Source organism: Alexandromys fortis, unplaced genomic scaffold, assembly GCF_014885135.2.
Source record: "Alexandromys fortis isolate MF-2015 unplaced genomic scaffold, M_Fortis_MF-2015_v1.1 scaffold_4, whole genome shotgun sequence".
Taxonomy (NCBI): Eukaryota; Metazoa; Chordata; class Mammalia; order Rodentia; family Cricetidae; genus Alexandromys; species Alexandromys fortis.
This window is the reverse complement of record NW_026067944.1, coordinates 33986093-34004195: the sequence shown is the minus strand read 5'-3', so window position 1 is coordinate 34004195 and position 18103 is coordinate 33986093. Positions and strand designations below refer to the sequence as shown.

The window sequence follows — 18103 nt, the reverse complement described above, 5'->3', positions numbered from 1 at the left end:
GTGGTTCTGCTGGGAGTATTGGGTGATGTGGTGGGATCCACTAAAACAAGAATGAACATGAAAACTCTACCTACTGAGCATATATAAACAAAGCCAGGCTGTTCAGAGAAGATAGCGCATTGTGTCTTAAAATCTTGGGTGTTAAGTTATAAAAGTCCTTTACATTATATATACAGTCTTAAAAAACATTTTAAAATTATGTTTATTTATTTGTGTATGGAGGTCAGGAGACATCTTGCAGAAAGTGGCTCTCTTCTTCCACCATGTGGGCTCCAGGGATCTTTCTCAATATGATGAGGTTTGGCATCAAGCACCTTTAGCCACTGAGAATCTCTCCAGGCTCAGTATTATATATTCTTCCATCTGGTTCTTCATCTTCACAGTTTTTAACCTAAAAGCATTAAGGGTGTGTAATTTTAGCAGCCAATACCTTACCAGTATCCTTGGGCTCCTTGTGGTTTTATTTTTCAAGCAGTTGCCTAAACAGAAATCAGTAAATGCTAAGCATGATAACATACTGGTGTTATCCCAGCACTAGTGAGTTCAAGGCTGGCCTGAGTCACACAAGATTGTTTCAAATAAACAAAAGCAAGTGAGTAATCAAGTAGTTTTTTGTATATAAACAATATCATGTTACATGCAGAATTTCTAAGCATATTTGATATAGTTAGTAGCTATTATATTATAGAATGCTCATAAATACTTGATGGAGTTTTGTTCATGAGGAACACATCAGTTGCTCTTAATAAAATTTGGTGCTTTTAATAAAATTATTGCACAGGAAAAACATTATTAAGGCTTCTAATATTTTTACATTTTATGAAACATAAATACTCACTTAAAGAAAAAACCTACACATTTCATTATCATTACCAGTTTTTTCCATTATTAATTAATTAATCTTTGAAATTATTTTATAAATAATATGTTGTCACAGAAGGGTGTCAGAAATGGCCCTCTACTCAATTGCTTGTGATGTCCTGAAGATACAGGAATAACAGAATTAAATTAAAGAGCAAGTAATAAGTAGACAAATTTCTGACTTCAAATAAAGTTCAAACTAGTTAAAATTGGAGCAATATATGTGTGGAATATATAATGTTCGGGGCTGGCTCAGTAGGTAAGAGTGAAAACAGGAAGAACCGAGTTCCGATCCTAGCATCCACGTTTAAGAAACAAAACAACCAAACCATTGGATGTGGCTTCGTGTAAGTCCTGTAAAGCCAGCATTGAGACAGGAGGATGACTGGAGCTTGTTGGTGAGAAACTGTGCCTAAAAGGAGCAAGGCAAAAAATGATGGAGTGAGATACCCACAACCCCTCTAGTCTTCATGTATCCACTCACACACATTCATTCACATATGCCACATTCTCACATATACATATAAATGACATGTAAATTATATGTATATATGAATGTGCACCTCTATATCACAAATATATTTGTAGCATACTTGATTCTTTTATCTGCATCTTTATTTAAAAATCAACGGTGCCCACTTGAATACACGAACATCTGAGGGCAACAATAAGTCAAAGAAATGAAACATCATATTTGAGATGCAGAAAACAGGAGAGAAACACTAAGAAGATTTCATTGACACCCGGCTTTCTCATTTGATGCTTATAGGCAGAGGAGGGAAGCAAAACAAATTCCTCCTCTGTTAAGTTTTTATCACTATGCTTATTGTGTTTAGTGAAGTGATATTTCAATTTCCTAAAAGGTTCTAAAATGGTCTCTGATTTGGCCTCATGGTGAGAGAGTCAGGCCTCTGAAGGGCTGTGGTCTCTCTTACAGCTACTTTCACCTCCAAGCTATTTACAGCTTGCAGTTCTAATTATATACGTGACATTTGTTCACCACAAAGGAGTTTCTCGAATGCAAGGCCTCCGTTGGTTGGTTGGTTTTGTTTTGAGTTTTTGATTCTTTAGTATCAGGTGTACACTCTGGCATAGGGAGACATCTAATTGATACAGGTTTATATCAAAGAATTAGAAGTTACTCTTCTGGGATCAGTGTAAGGCATCGGTCATGTTGGCATGATTACCAAGATATACCAACTCTGGTCTGTTATTTTCACAGTTGCTCATCAATGTGTGGAGGTAACGATAAATCATCTTGGGTAATCGACTGGTAATAACCTACCTATCGTTTTATTGCTCAGACATAAAACAAAGAGAGAGTCCTTCATAGCAGTGAACTCTCCCCTGTCCATTATTAGGACACTCAGTAGTGAGGAAAGGTCCTTGCAGCTCCAGCTAATAAAACCGTGCTACAGTGAGTGCAGAATTACTGTTTAATTCCAACAGCTGATGTGCTACAGTCCCAGGGCTGATGAAAAGGACCAAGTGATTTCCTGGAAAAAAAAAAAGAAAAGAAGCACAGAAATAAAATTTTAGTATGAAGAATAAAATCTGAGAAGAGTCCATAAAATGAACATTCAGGGGTATCAGAGTAATCTTGATTTTGAACTGAGATCTTACAATTCGTCACCACGTGTCACCCTTTAATAGCCAAATTTATCTTTGATTTTATTAACACTAAAAATATGGCAGCTTGCTTTAACTACACTGAATCTCGAGACTTATCAACACTTTGAAATCTGCAAATATCTGATGGCCGATGTTTATTAATCTTCTGGCAGATTTGCCACTTGTTACAAGTGAAAAAAAATTAGTTAATTAATTCTGAGACAGCCCCTTACTTTGAAATCCAGGCTCGCCCAGATGCCTAGTCTTTCTAGTACCTTAGCCACACAAGTGCCACACTCACTGGCATGAACTGCCACACTCATCAGTGTGAACTGCCACACTCACTGGCAGTGTGAACTGCCACACTCAGCTAAAGGCAGTGGTGTGGCTCGTGGCATTTGTTGAAGTAAAACATGTGTGTGGTAAGCTGCTGTATCACAGACATATCTACTTTTGTTTCCAGGAAACTCTGGATGCCCCTTTTTCCTCTGGGGACTTCTAGCCTTCTTGGGCTTGGCTCTGGTTATATCGGTGATATTCAATATCTCCCACTATGTAGAGAAGCAGCGGCAACGAGGTAAGACCTTTTGGCAAACTGTTGTATGGCACCGGCTTGAAAGCAGACTCTGGCATCACTGGCAGACCTCTGGAGTAGACGGTGTTATGAAATGTCATTAACAGCGTATTGTAACCATGAGAAATCCTTGCGGTATTGTTTTCACGCTGGAGGCTCTCTTTAAGAACAAAATAACATTCAAGATGTGAGAAGAGGCTCCCAATCTTAGCTTTGTCTCTGTCTCAGGAGCGAGAGATGGAAGGACTTATTCCGGTGAGTAGGCTTTTCTAAATGAACAAATCAGGAAATGGCAGTCTTTTGAGACGGTGGCAGGAGTGAGAACTTGCTCCCCAAGGTTCTACTGAAGTTACACAGTCCTCCCAGGCTCTGGCCGCAGGACTAGAAGAGCTACAGCCCGAGCCTGGGCCTGTTACTACATGGCAGGCCTGGAACAGGTCAGTGGTCTGTCACTACCGCTATTAGCTTTGCTTTTATTAGCCAGGTGACTATTACCTACACATGCCATAATTAATATGGTATAATGTGCACAGCTTGTACACAGTGGGCATCTGGCACGTGCACACTGTATACATGGATCAGTGCACAATAGAACCAGAGCTCAACCGTTTCTGGAAATTGCCTTAATAATCTAAGGATAGAGCTATAAGTGATCAGGAAAGATGAAAAAAAAAGAAGACAAAGAAGAAAAGTGCTTTCTCCAATCTCATGAAAAGGGCTAAAACTAAGTTAGCAAACTGAAGTAAAACAGAGTGCATATGTCTAAGGAAACTGCGTGAAGCTAATGCAAATGATGATCAAATTGTGGAGTGTGTCCTTGGTCCACGTAGAAGCTTCCTAAGTGTTGATAATGCAGCGTAAAGCGTGGAGAAGTCATTGTGATGCAGACTTTAAAGAGTGAGAGGTACTTGAGAATGACATAGCTGACCTCATACAGCAATCCAATATCAAAATCGGGCCTGAGTCTCCAAGAAGGACATATACTAGCTTTTTATATCTCAATGTGAATAGGTTTTATAATTTTCACTCTTGGTGCTCTGTGCATTAGATTTTATTTATCAATATCCAGATCATTTCCATCATACAAATAGAAGCAGTCTCTTTGCATTTAGCTTTGCATCATAGGTTTGATCTTTTAAAAAAAAATTATACAAGCCATTATTGTCTCAGCTCTATTTTTTAAAAGTAGTGTGGTGGAGAAAAATTGAAAATAGATAATAATAATAAATGGAATGCATGATGTCTTTCTTTTGATTAATGCCAGCCATTTGATTTTTAGCAGCAAACTTTTAAAGAAAATCAAATTTGATGTGAATTAAAATACACTCTGATGTTAGATTTCAGCTGTCAGATTTTGTGCAAGTAGCAACTTCTCTGAGCCTCAGTTTCCTTTTGACAGCAAACGGAAAACATGTGGACCATAAGGGTCTTGTGAGAAAAAGAAAACGTGCACATAACTTTGCACAGGGCTGGAACTTACCAGATTGGTTGTGTATCTGGTATAGTCCACATCACAGACCTCATAGACCCAATGCCTCTTGCTCTTTCTCCACAATAATTCCTTCCTCCCTTTTTCCCATAGTAATCACCAAGGACATTTCGTGGGCCCCATCACTTTATTTAACTTTAGTACATTATTTCAGTCAGCATCAGTTCCCCAGTCTCGTCTGTGCCCTGGAGATCCTCTGCAGATCCTGGCTAAATTCCTGTCCCCATATTTATATAATATAACAAGTTAACAACATCCAGGGCTGTAGCAGCCACTGCTGTGTTCCTGCAGGTCCACAGTCGACTCCACGTCTGTGGGTGTTTTGAGGCTTCAGTGGCTGTCAGGTCATTTTATTTGATATACACCTCTTAGGTGGAACACACTGTACAGACTGATGTGCAAACAAGATGATGAACCTTAGAGCAGCCTCGCCATTGCTCTCCAAGGGCCAGATGCTCTCCTTCGCCTTTCCAACTGCCCAGCCCCTCCCACCAGCTTTCCTCCAGTGTGAATATCTACCCCCCCTATCTTGTCCAATTCACAGGAACAAATAGTACGTATCCTCCCGCCAGAGACTATAGGTGGTAGGGATTGTCTCTGCAAACACAAGTCCTAATGCTGAGGACTTGCTTGCTCCGTTTCTTTGGCAAGACGGGTTAGAGGAGATTTTTGTCACCCCAGGCAGCTTTCTCCCACGTGGTCTGCAAGTGTAATGCTCCTGCTACTGACCTCATGCCACTTTTATGTTAGCATCTCTGTGCTACTCTTTGTGGCTGAGAAACTTGCAAGATATGACTCCTCCTCGGTCAACAGTCAGTGAAGAAACTTTGGAGTTGTCTTAAAAGCTTACAAAAGGAACCCTCCTCCCAGCGGCAGCATAATATCTACACATTCAGTCAGATAGACAAGACCAACCTTGTCTTGACGCTTTTTGTAGCAGCTAGCTGGAAGCTTTGAAATTGAGTCCTCTCTCTGCTTTCCAGAACAAATCTTTATTTTTATTAAATGCGCTGTCCAAATCTTTAGGAGGGGTATGTTTGTTTCTTTTCCTGAAAATGTGTTTTCTTCTTCTTCCATTGAATCCAAAGAATATTATTTATTCAACTCTTCCTCTTTGATTTGAGAGGGATAAACAAGTGTGTGATTTGTGTGTGTTTTAGTCTTATCAGTGAAGCTTCTTTTCACTAGACCGTGGCATGTTTTTGACCGAAATGAACCTGAAGAATTCAGTGTTAGTGTTTCAGCCATGTGCTGCTGTTTCTTGCTGTACCAGAGTGGGCAGAGAAAAGTAGACACCCTAAAGGGGAAACATAAAAGCAAATGTCTCTGCATCACAGCCTCTCACATCCACACCAACCACAAGCCTGGTGTCTGCATCACAGGGGAGGGTGGGGGAACCTCACCTAGCTCTTCTCACTGACGATCTTGCACACTTTGCTGCTCTGTAGCAGAGCACAGTTTGCAGTTTGGCCACGTAGCTCTGAGATGACTAGGCAACATTTAAATCAAGCCATTTATTCTCAAATAAACTTCTGAGCCTCTGGGACAGAAAGGTCTTTGCAGGAGCCTGAGCTTGCTCACCTTCATGCTCAGCAAGAGATCACTGGCTATTAACCTGCTTAGGAAAGACTGTAAAACTAAAATTACCCAAGCAGTGACGGTCTAGCTAGTATCCAAACACACATTTGTTTTTCTAAGGTTAGTGAAGCATGTGGTGTCCTTGGATTTTAAAAGTCTTCTCTCTGTATTTCTTCTGCAGTTGTTCTGATATATATTCCATATGCATCTATTTTCATTTGTTATTTTAGAGTTTTAGCCCTCTTTCATTTTATTTAAGGATCTTATGCTATTATTTAATGCTTTTATTTTTTCTCACGAAAGTTTATTGCAATTTTTTTCTTCAATTTTATTGAACTCTACATATTTCTCTGCTCCCCTCCCTGCCTCTGCCCTCCACTTCAACCCTCCCCCAAGGTCCCCAGGCTCTCAATTTACTTAAGAGAGCTTGTCTTTTTCTATTTCCCATGTAGATTAGATCTATGTAAGTCTCTTTTAGTGTTTTCATTGTTGTCTAAGTTCTCTGGGATTGTGGTTTGTAGGCTGGTTTTCTTTGCTTTATGTTTAAAACCCACCTATGAGTGACTACGTGTGACAATTGTCTTTCTGTGTCTGGGTTACCTCACTCAAAATAATGTTTTCAAGCTCTATCCATTTTCCTGCAAAATTCAAGATGTCATTATTTTTTACTGGTGTGTGGTACTCCATTGTGTAAATGTACCACATTTTCCTTATCCATTCTTCTGTTGAGGGGCATCTAGGTTGTTTCCATGATCTGGCTATGGCAAAAAAAAAAAAAAAATACTGCTATGAACATAGTTGAGCACATGTTCTTGTAGCATGATTGAGCATCCTTTGGATATATAACCAAAAGTGGTACTACTGGCTTTTGAGGAAGGTTGTTTCCTAATTTTCTGAGAAATCACTACACTGACATCCAAAGGGGTTGTACCAGCTTGCATTCCCACCAGCAATGCAGAAGTGTTCTCTTTTCCCCACAACTACTCCAGCATAAGTTGTTATCAGTGTTTTTGATCTTTGGCCATTCTTGCAGGTGTAAGATGGAATCTCAGAGTTGTTTTGATTTGCATTTCTCTGGTGACTAAGGATGTTGAGCATTTCCTTAAGTGTCTTTCAGCCATTTTAGATTCCTCTGTTGAGAGTTCTCTGTTTAGATCTGTACTCCATTTTTTTTATTGGATTATTTGTTCTTTTGATGACCAATTTCTTGAGTTCTTTCTATATTTTGGAGATCAGACCTCTGTCTGATGTGGGGTTAGTGAAGACCTTTGCCCATTCTGTAAGCTGCCATTTTGTCTTGTTGACCGTGTCCTTTGCTTTACAGAAGCTTCTCAGTTTCAGGACGTCCCATTTATTAATTGTTTCTCTCTGTGCTTCTGGGGTTATATTTAGGAAGAGGTCTCCTTTGCCAATGCATTCAAGTGTACTTCCCACTTTCTCTTCTATAAGGTTCAGTGTGGCTGGATTTATGTTGAAGTCTTTGATCCATTTGAACTTGAGTTTTGTGCATGGTATGGGTCTATTTTCGTTCTTGTCCACTCTCTCCATATCTATTCAATATAGTTCTTGAGGTCTAGAGCAGTAAGACACCAAAAGAAGATCAAGGGGATAAAAATCAGAAAAGAAGTCAAACTCTCACTGTTTGCTGATGACATGATAGTTTAATAAGCGATCCCAAAATTCTCCGAAGGAACTTCTATGACTCATAAACACTTTCAGCAATGTAGCAGGATACAAGATTAACTCAAAAAAATTAGAATCCCTCCTGTACACAGATGATAAAAGGTCTAGGAAATAAATCAGAGAAACAACACCCTTCACAATAGCCACAAATAGCATAAAATATCTCAGAGTAACTCTAATCAAACAAGTGGAAGACTTGTATGACAAGAACTTTAAATCTTTGAAGAAAGAAATTAAAAAAGACATCAGAAAGTGGAAAGATCTCACATGCTCTTGGGTGGGCAGAATTAGCAAAGTAAAAATGGCAATCTTGACAATAGCAATCTACAGTTTTGATGCAAAGCCCATCAAAATCCCAGCAAAATTCTTCACAGACCTTGAAACAATGGTACTCGACTTCATATGGAAAAGCAAAAAACCTAGGATAGCAAAAAAAACATTCTGTACAATAAAAGGACTTCTGGATGCATCACAATCCCTGACTTCAAGCTCTAATACAGAGCTATAGTACTAAAAACAGTCTGGTATTGGCATAAGAACAGACAGGAGGACCAATGGAACTGAATAGAAGACCCAGGTATCAACCCACACATCTTTGAACACCTGATTTTTGACAAAGAAGCAATTTTTTTCCTTTTTATTTAGGGAATGAAACATTCTTTGGTATTTCACTACTCTAGAGTTACTCTTTCAAACATTACATGAGTATATTTTCAAGGTACCAAGATTAATATCGCAATTATTTTTTACCTAGATGTCCTTATATCATAAAAATATTTGCCAGTTTAAGAAAATATTTTATGGGACATCTAATTTTTTTATTCTTACTAATAAATGACATTCTTCTTTGTTTTAGTTTAATTTTGAGAACAGGTTTCATGTACATCGGGCTGGCCTCAAACTCTCTATATAGTAGAGGATGACCTTGAATTTCTGTTTCTCTTACTTTGACCTTCAAAATGCTGGGATTAGAGACATGGACCACGACGACCAGTTCATATGGTGCTGGGGATCTGAGGGCTTCATATATGCTAGGCAAGCAGTCTGTCAATGTAACTACTTAGCCCTATATTCTTCATTTAATTTAAAAAAATATTCTTTATTTTATTCTCAGTTTCTTATTATAAGCAAAAAAATGTTCAGCTAGTGGCAATTCCCTCTGTAAAGGTGAAATTTCCATGATTTCCTTCCAAGTTAAACTTTACTCATGTTAATTTCACTTCAATAACTGAATAAGTCTATTTCAAGTTCACTCATTCATGAAGAAACTTTCCAATTTAGTGAGCACAAGCTGTGGCTTATATGATATGAATTTAGACCACATGATATTGGTAGGTAGCTTTGTCATTTTATAAAATGTCTTGACATTGTTTTAATTATTTTCCATATCCACTCCATGATGCTAGGTTTTGCTATTCTTTTCTACAGATGGACTGATAAGCATAACTTTAGACCAATTTTCATTCTGTCCCACAGCATGTGCCCTGGTACCAAATCCAATATTAGCTGATTCCTAACCACGAGTATGTTTCATGATACATCATCCTAGATTTTATCTTCTTACAGATGTACTTAAATTCCAAGTGCATTCGCTATTCTTATGTTGCTGTAATAAAACATCATTATCAGGACAACTTCTAAAAGAAAGAGTTAGGCTTATGGTTCCAAAGGAATATAAGTCTGTCATGGTGGAAGGCATGGGACATGGCAACTCAAGCAAGAAGTTGAGAGTGTGCATCCTCAAGGGCAAGGGCAAAGCAGAGAGAGAGAGAGAGAGAGAGAGAGAGAGAGAGAGAGAGAGAGAGAGAGAATGGTTTTGAATTTTCAAAACCCATCCCCAGTGACATACTTCCTTCACTGATGCTACACCTCCCAAATCACCTCAGATAGCATGGCCAGCTGAAGACCATGTCATCAAATGCCCAAGACTTTGGGGGACATTTCTCATTCAAAGCAAGGCACCAAACAAATCTGGAAAGTGGTCTTGATCTGATTATAAGCAGTTCCTTTTTCTAAATACAGAAATAAATACATGATATATCATGCCTTTTCCTACTTTATAAGTAGAGTTGTTGTTGTTGTTTAAAAAAAAAAGGTCTATTAGAACCTATATGAACAAAAATAGAACAAAAAACCCCAGGAGTGTTAATGGAACTTAAAGGCAGAAACTATGTCAGTGTTTCACAATGGTCAGAAACAAGGGTGACAGGAATAGAAGTCCCAGATTTTTCTCAGTGTTTTCTATGTACAAAATATTTATGTATCTAGCTCAATATTATGCCCAAGCTGTCTTGTTTTCATCTCAAATTACCAAACAACATTTGATTGGCTCAGAAAGGAAGATGTCTTTATCTGTTTGTTATATTATTACAATAAACACCAAAGGTAGTTAACTTTGTAAAGAAAAGGGTTTTATTTAGCTTATAACTCTGGAAAGTTCAAAACCTGAACAGTTATAGCTTAGGGTCTGCCCCTTGACTATGTCAACTCCTATCAGATAGCAATGGCAAGTCTACATGTTAGATTAACTGAATACTTCTCCAGTCAGAGGACAGAGGGGAGCAGTCAGTTTTGTTTGTATTTATGACTATCTTCCAAAAATTACCCAGCAGTCACATGACAACATGCTTACTCCCTTCTCGCAGCAACACTCTGAGTAATTAAAGGACTTTCCCTTAGATTACACTCTTAAAGGTTTCAGTGCGCTCCATGATTCTGTCATCCTGAGTAGTAAACATTGGTACAGGGATCCATTGATACTCTCAGATCACCACCAAATCATATCCTCCCCAGCTCAATTAGTAGGAGCTGTTGTGGCTTGACCAAATTTGTTAATTTACACCAAGGCTTAGCTCCCTCAGAACATTTGGTAAAATATTTTTAAGTGTGTAGACATTTCTTTTAATTTGTATATTTTTACTATGTTTCAGATAAAGTGTACAGATACTATGATGACTACATTCCAAGGTATGTAAAAATTGAATAATGCATTATGACTTTCAATTAATCAGGGAAGTAGCAAATGCTATATTGCTTATGGATTTGCCACAGAAATGTTATCACTTGATCGAAAAGAAAATGAAACGTAAATTATAATTACTCTCATCTGAAATTTGGAAGCCATAACATTATCATCTAGTTATTAATACATCAAGTCAATCAAAGAGCTGAGTGAAGAGTAAAAAGAGTCTAACCTGACATCTATAAAACTCTCATCAAAATCTGAACATATGTCTATATTATAACTAAGATGAAACTTTAAGAGTGCAGTCTAATTTTATATAGGGTTATATGACATTTCAGAAAGCAGAATAAAAGGAAATATATAAAACCTCATGAAGCTTAAGATAAGTTACAAGGCCTGATGGTACGAGGCATATGCCTTAATACCAGCAGTAGAGAGGGCAAAACAGAAAAAGAACACAAGTTTATGGCTAACCTGGGCTACATAGTGAATTTTGAGATCAATCTGGGGTATATAGTGACTTGGTCTCAAAAAAACAAACAAAACAAATAGAGAAGATACATACATACACACACACACACACACACACACACACACACACACACACTTGCTTGGTGGAATGTTGCTTGCAGGGATGATTTCAATCAATACTGAAATGTGATGAATTTATACTCTAAAATAATACTTAATTTCATCTCTTTAATACTTCCTGGCTTAGTTACAGAGAAAGGATTCTTCGAATCTTCCAGAATGGTGGACTGAGAAATCTTTGGAGAACTCTCTAACTGGATAGACAGGACAGGACAGGACAAGACAAGAGTTGAAGCTTTTGTCTTGATATGAATGTTGGTAGATTCTCTGCAAACAAATTTTTGTGACTTGATATGAATGTTGGTAGATTCTCTGCAAACAAATTTTTGTGACTACTCTTCATACAGAAATCTTTGGTGTGAAATAATTTCATGCCATCAAGAATGACTTGCTAACAACAAACACGAGGACACTCATCTCTTTTCTGATTAACTTGATTCTTGACATTTGAAGGGTAATTAAGATACACTATGCCAGGTGTGGGGGTGACACTAATCTGTATTCCCAGCACTAAGAAGGCAAGGCAGAAAAGTCTATTCTGAGTTTCTGGTTAGCCAGGGCTGCATAAAGTGAGCCTATTTAAAAAAAAAAATGTTGGGAGCCACACCACGTTGGGCTGCCATATGTCGTGTGCTGCCTTTTTGGAGTGACTTCTGCCAGGCTCCTGACCATAGATGGTTCACATTCCAGAGTAGGAGCATGAGGTTTAGAAATGTTTCGTAGGAGGAACAGAGATAAGAAAGAAACACAGAGACATAGGATAGCATCGGGAGGGCAACTAAGCTATTACTCAATGCTGAATTCCAAGTTCTGAGTATGCCCGTGTTTAATTTTCTGTACATTTTTATGCTCCAATACAAAGGGGGGGGGCAAAAGACTACTTTAACATGATATAAAGAGATACTAGAATAGTTACTTACTTCAATACTTTGAGACATCAAGCCATTAATTTATGAGAAAAGCATTCTGTTGTTTAGGCAGCTAACCCATCCTAGACCAAGTTTCCTGAAGGCAGCCACTCCCTGGGTCAAACCTACTATTTCAAAGAAGGGGCAGAAGTATGCTCGAATTCTCTGACCTTTGTTCAGGGTGGAGTAGATCGACCACTATGGGCCACCTTAATGTCCAAAACACCAAGTAAACACACGCTATGTCAGTGTGTGTAGCTACAGTTTTTGCCAACAACTCTGAGCAAGCTAAAAATCTCTGACTTTCAGACAAGATGGAATAGGCTCACATTTTTATCACAAGATAAAAAAAAGATATAGTGCTATGAAAAGTTTTGTGATTTAGTTAAAGACTAAATTGATGGCTTTGGTATCAGTGTGAGAAGAGTTGGAAAGGAACTCATTCGTACAATACCCATCTCAATGCAGTTAGGCTTCTTTCTGTACTATAGATGTGGGGAAAGCTGGTTCTTATTTAACAGTCATTCATTTAGCAAATAATCTCTCAAGAATAAGCACTACACTATAAATTTATAAACTAAGATCACTGATGCCTAAAGAGTAAACGCCCCCTACATGAAAGAAAGCAGTTTATCATCATGTCGACCATTAGGCATAGGAGTTTAAATGCTTCAACTCACCGTGTCTTGAGCTACGCTTTCCTAACTGCCATGTCTAGTGAAGAAGACACTAATACACATGTGTTGCATGGAAAGAGTTTATCATTTACAATTATGTACTAAGGGACAAAAAGACCTCACATTCATCATGAAGGTTCCTAGAGGCTAAGACAGATGCTGTCTAGATGCTGCTTGGGGTGCAGCATCTCATCTGCATGTGTCTTACTTGCACTGTAGGTGAGCAAAATTAGAAATCAGCCAGCATTGACTTTTATACCCCAAGGACAACATGACAACTAAAGCTTTTAAGGCTGCTCCTGTCTCTATGGAGACTGAAGTCAAGCCTGGGCTTTTCCAGCCAGTTTATCTTCATCCCATGGTTTTGCACCCTCTGTTTCATACTCTGGTTATCCTTGAGCATTACAAATGAGACAGGGATGTTTCAACAGTACGTGGAGAACAGTCTTCCAAAATTAAAACTACAAAGTAGCAAGGCATAGATCTTCCCTCAAAGATTTAATCTATTGTCTGATAAAAATGCCTTAGATATCTATTGTTTATTGCAATATATCTCTATTTAGTCAAAAATTGAATATACAATTCAGACACTACCAAGAAGAGGGACGTTAATTCCCAAACTTCTGAACATTTAACTAGTCCACTTTTCTTGATTATGTGGATTGAAGAAAAAAATGCTTTTGTAGGGAGGCATTAAACACTCAGAAAAACAAAGTTACCATTATCTTCACTCACTGAAATGTAAAACCATCAACAGAAAACAAGGAGAAACCAATGTCTTTGAGGTGGGGTTAGAATTACTGCAGCCTCTTCTGTTAGACAAGCAAACTGACCTCCATCGTACTGGAATCCGTTTTCACTCTTCTTAGCTCTTCAAAATCTGCTACACTAGAGGAAAAGAAATGTTATCTCTGTCCTTCCTGTTTCCCCAAGCTCCTGTCCTTTCTGCACCAGGAGATCACAAATATAATCAACCCAAGGACAATATAACATCCAAATTTACAAAAAGAAAATGAAATACACACTCTGTGTTATTTATCCTTGGACTGCCTCATTTTTCTTTGACATAAATTGTATACAATCCTCACCTCTTTTCTCTTTGTGTAAGGAAGGTACACAGTGGATATACTATAGGTTTGAGATCCAAAAAATTCAGAAATTGTATAAATTTCAGTCATCCATTTACAAGCTTGGTGAAATATTCAGCATCCATGAACTTCAGGGTTAACATCTGAAAACTATGGTGACATTTTACTTGCAGGGGTAATGGATAGAAACTCTGATGCTTTTTTTTTTGGATTAAAAAGTGAGACATGAGGTCTAATAAAACCCTTGTTCACCAGTTGCCTGTCTCACTCCAATTTCCAAGGTCACATAGTTTGTAATTACTTTATCTGCACAATCACTCCTCAGTCTTTGGTCTTTTCTCAAATAATATCACATATTTTTCATAGAGACATGGGGGCTGCTCTTATTACAACCCTCTGTGTCTCAGTTACCTTTCTCTTTCATGACAACATTTGGATATTTAGAATCCCACAGGGCACAGGCTCTCTTAATTCCATTTTTGTTGACTATACCAACGAAATATAAATCCTGTTATTTGTGTAGCTCATACTGATTGTCTTCTAGACCAGTTCTGCAGTCTGAGAATATTTAAAATAGTAACTTCCCTGGTGTCCTTTCCTGACCCAATACCTTATAAGAATATATGAGCTGAGTCTCTTCTTTTTTATTTTGATTAAAAATAGATTTTTTAAATATAATATATCCTGAATGTTGCTTCCCCTTCCCTTTATCCCATATCCTCCCTCTCCATCAGGACCAACTTCTTTTCTGCTTCTCATTAGAAAAGAGACTTCTAAGAGACAATATAAAATATAGAAAGATAGAATAAAACCGACACATGAGGATAAGAAAAAAAAAGAAACAAGGAAAAGAGCCCCCAAAAGGACATAGGAAACAGATATAGATGCAGAGACACATACTCAAGAATCCCATAAAAACATTAAAGAACCTGTGGGGGGAGAGAATATATATATATATGACAAAATTAATAAGAAAGGAAAAGCTCTGACAAGAAGCCTCCAATGACACTTTGAGTTCATTTTCTGTTGGCCATCTACAGATTGGTGTTGTTGTTTTCTTTTCTTGACTCTTTACTCTTTGCTCTTTGGGGGCCCGTCACACAGCTCCCAAGTAAATCACGCACAGAGAGACTACTTCTTGCTTATCTATGCCTGGCCTTAGCTTGACTTGTTTATCCCAACTACCTTTGCCTCTGGATTTTTTTTTCCTCTTCTTACTTCTGTATATCTTACTATTCACCCCTATTCTGTGGCTGGCTGGGTGGCTGGGTGGCTGGGTGGCTGGGTGGCTGGGTGGCTGGCCTCTGACATCCTCCTCTCCTTGTTCTTTCTCCTCCCAGATTTCCCCTCCTATTTATTCCCTCTGCCTGCCAGCCCCACGTATCCTTTCTCCTGTCTCGCTATTTGCCATTCTGCTCTTTATTAGATCATCAGGTGTTTGAGACAGGCAAAGAATCACAGCTTCACTGAGTTAAAAAAAAATACAACATAAACAAAAGCAACACATCTTTACATCATTAAACAAATGTTCCAGAGCATAAATAAATGTAACATGCCTTAAAATAATTTCCCACAGCAATGGCCATGTCTCCTACTCTTAAAAGTAGTTTCACCGTGCGACTCCCTTGTAGAAAATGATTTCATTTACAGGTGGTTATCAATTGCAGATAGCTTTTGGGTTGGGGAAGAGGGCATGTGTCCGCTACTCCTTTCAGCACCAGATGGGTTTACCATCTGGTGTAAACCCATGAAGTCCCTGTGCATGCCGCCTTAGTCTCTGTGAGTTCATCTGTGTGTTGATCCTGGTGATTTACAGGCCTGTTCTACTGGTGTCCTCCCTCAATTCCGGCTCATACACTCTTCCTGCCTCCTCTTCTCCCTGAGCCCTCATGGGAATATTCCTTTAGGGCTGAGTGTTCCAGGTTCTCTCCTTTTCTGTATAATGGTCTACCTATTGGTCTCTGTATTCATTCCCAGCTGCTTAAAGAGGAAGCTTCTCTGATAATAACGAGCAAGGCACTGATCTATGAGTATTGTAAAATGTCACTAGGAATCATTTAATTTCTGTTCTTTTAGTAGAGCAGAAGTATTTAGTTTTATCTAGTTCCCTGGGCTATCTAGTCTCAGGTTCTTGGTGACCCAAGCAGTGTAGGGTATGGGTTCCATCTCTCTGAGTGGGCCTTAAGTCAAATTCGACAGGGGTTGGTTACTCCCACAAGCTTTGTGCCACCACTGCATCAGCACATCTGGAAGACAGGACTCCACTGTGGACCAAACGTTTGTAGTTGTGTTGGTGTCTACATTTCTCCTTTAATAGTGTACAGAGTACTGTCCTGTACCAAAGATGCTAGCATGTTGGGGTGAAGGCTCTGTGTAGGCACTAACTCAACTTCTCTATGTTCAATGAGTTGTGTGGGTGTTGTCTTCAGCAAAAGAGACTTGAGGTCAGTTTGTGGAGGGTGAGGGCCTATAGGCATGCCTCACATGTACTCAGGTTATCTCTAACATATCCATCCTCATGTTATAACTATGATACAAGCCCCATCCTGTGTAACTGCAAGATAACCAGTGCTTCTTGTGAAGAGCCCGCAAAGGTTGTTCATTATGTGTAGCACAGATGTCAGTACCTGTGAAAAGACCCGACGTGAGTGCTGTTGTCATCCTCTATCGGTCTCCATCATGTTTCCTGAGACAGGGTCTCCCACAGAACAAGGAGTTTGCCATTTTTGCTCAACTGGCTGGTCAGTGAACCCTCTCTGTCTATCTTCTTCCGCTCCCCTGGAGCTGCTCTGGGAGGTGAGGCTACAGGCTTGCATCACTGTTCCCAGCTTTTATGAGCCTATTGGAAATCTGACCTCAGGACCTTGTGCTTCTGTGTCTGGTACTTTATCTAATAAATTATCTCCTTGACCCTCATTCTTAGGGGCTCCGCATTCACCCCCGCTGTATGTGACTGTTCTAGGATTCTTTCCTCATTGCATCAGAGACCGTCATTTTGGCATATCTTCTGTCTTCCCTCCCTTTGGCCAGAAGCTTTTCTGTAAGCATCCCAAAGCACAAGCAGTTTGTGTCTAACCTTGCAATCACAGGCATATCAGAGAAGACCCTGAACACTGATCATGGAATGAAGATTTGGTTTTGGGCAACATGACTCTGAGAATCCAGGCACTGTCCCCTCACCAAGAACACTCTGCAGTTCCTTTCCTGACTCAAGCCAACAGGAAATGCTTCTGAGATTTACATGTTTCCTCTGGATCAGGGCCTTCTCTTTGGGGCCTTCCCACTCATTCCCTGTCTAAGACATTAATGCCTGTCTCAGCGTTCTTGATGAAGAAAGTAACAGTTCAGCAATCATATATTCAGGAACACCCGTAACGATTTTCCTTTTTCTTCTGATCCAATATTCTTTCTGCTTCACTTATATCTTTCCCTTAATACATAAGTAGACTGTTTTGCTCGTGCTTTAAAAAATAAGAAATGAGAAAATAGCAGCCTGATGCTGCATCACTGCGTAGTTGCCCGTCTACTATACACCTTTTACAGCCAACCATGACAATCCAGCTGTGTTCCGATCATATTTGCTAGCTTCCCCCTTCTCTTTGAAGTCTTTAATCTATGCCACTCAGTCTTCGGGTCTCCAGTTCACTGACTCAGCTCTTGCCAAAAGGATTAATGTGTTCCATAGGGTCAAATCTTAATTTTATTTTGCTGGCCCATCTGAAACCCCGGGAAACCTGGCACTTTCTACTTTTCACTTCGCTGGCTCTGCATTACCAAGAAACCCCTTTGGTTTTGCTTCCTGTGGTGGTTTGAATAGGAATGGCCCCCCATAGACTTACATGTTTGAATGCTTGGGCCCATAGGGAGTGGCACTTTTAGGAGGTGAGGCTTTGTTGGAGTAGGCGTGGCCTTGCTTGAGGAAGTGCTTCACTGTGCAGGAGGACTTTGAGGTCTACACTGCAGCTGGGCCTCGTGTGGCAGTCTCATTCGGCTGCCTGTGGATCCAGATGGAGAACTCTCAGCTCCTTCTCCAGCACCATGTCTGTCTGCATGCTGCCATGTCCTGCCATGATGATGA

General features: G+C 39.3%; 1 protein-coding gene across 1 annotated transcript in view; it reads left to right on the top strand.

Moving 5' to 3' along the window:
- Positions 1–18103, top strand: part of Trat1 (T cell receptor associated transmembrane adaptor 1) — a 37036-nt gene that overhangs the window by 8585 nt on the left and 10348 nt on the right. Inside the window, exons 2-3 of the mRNA XM_050149056.1 lie at positions 2936–3049; positions 10727–10763. Of these exons, the coding sequence (XP_050005013.1) occupies positions 2936–3049; positions 10727–10763 (151 nt within the window). The remainder of the gene's footprint in view (positions 1–2935; positions 3050–10726; positions 10764–18103) is intronic.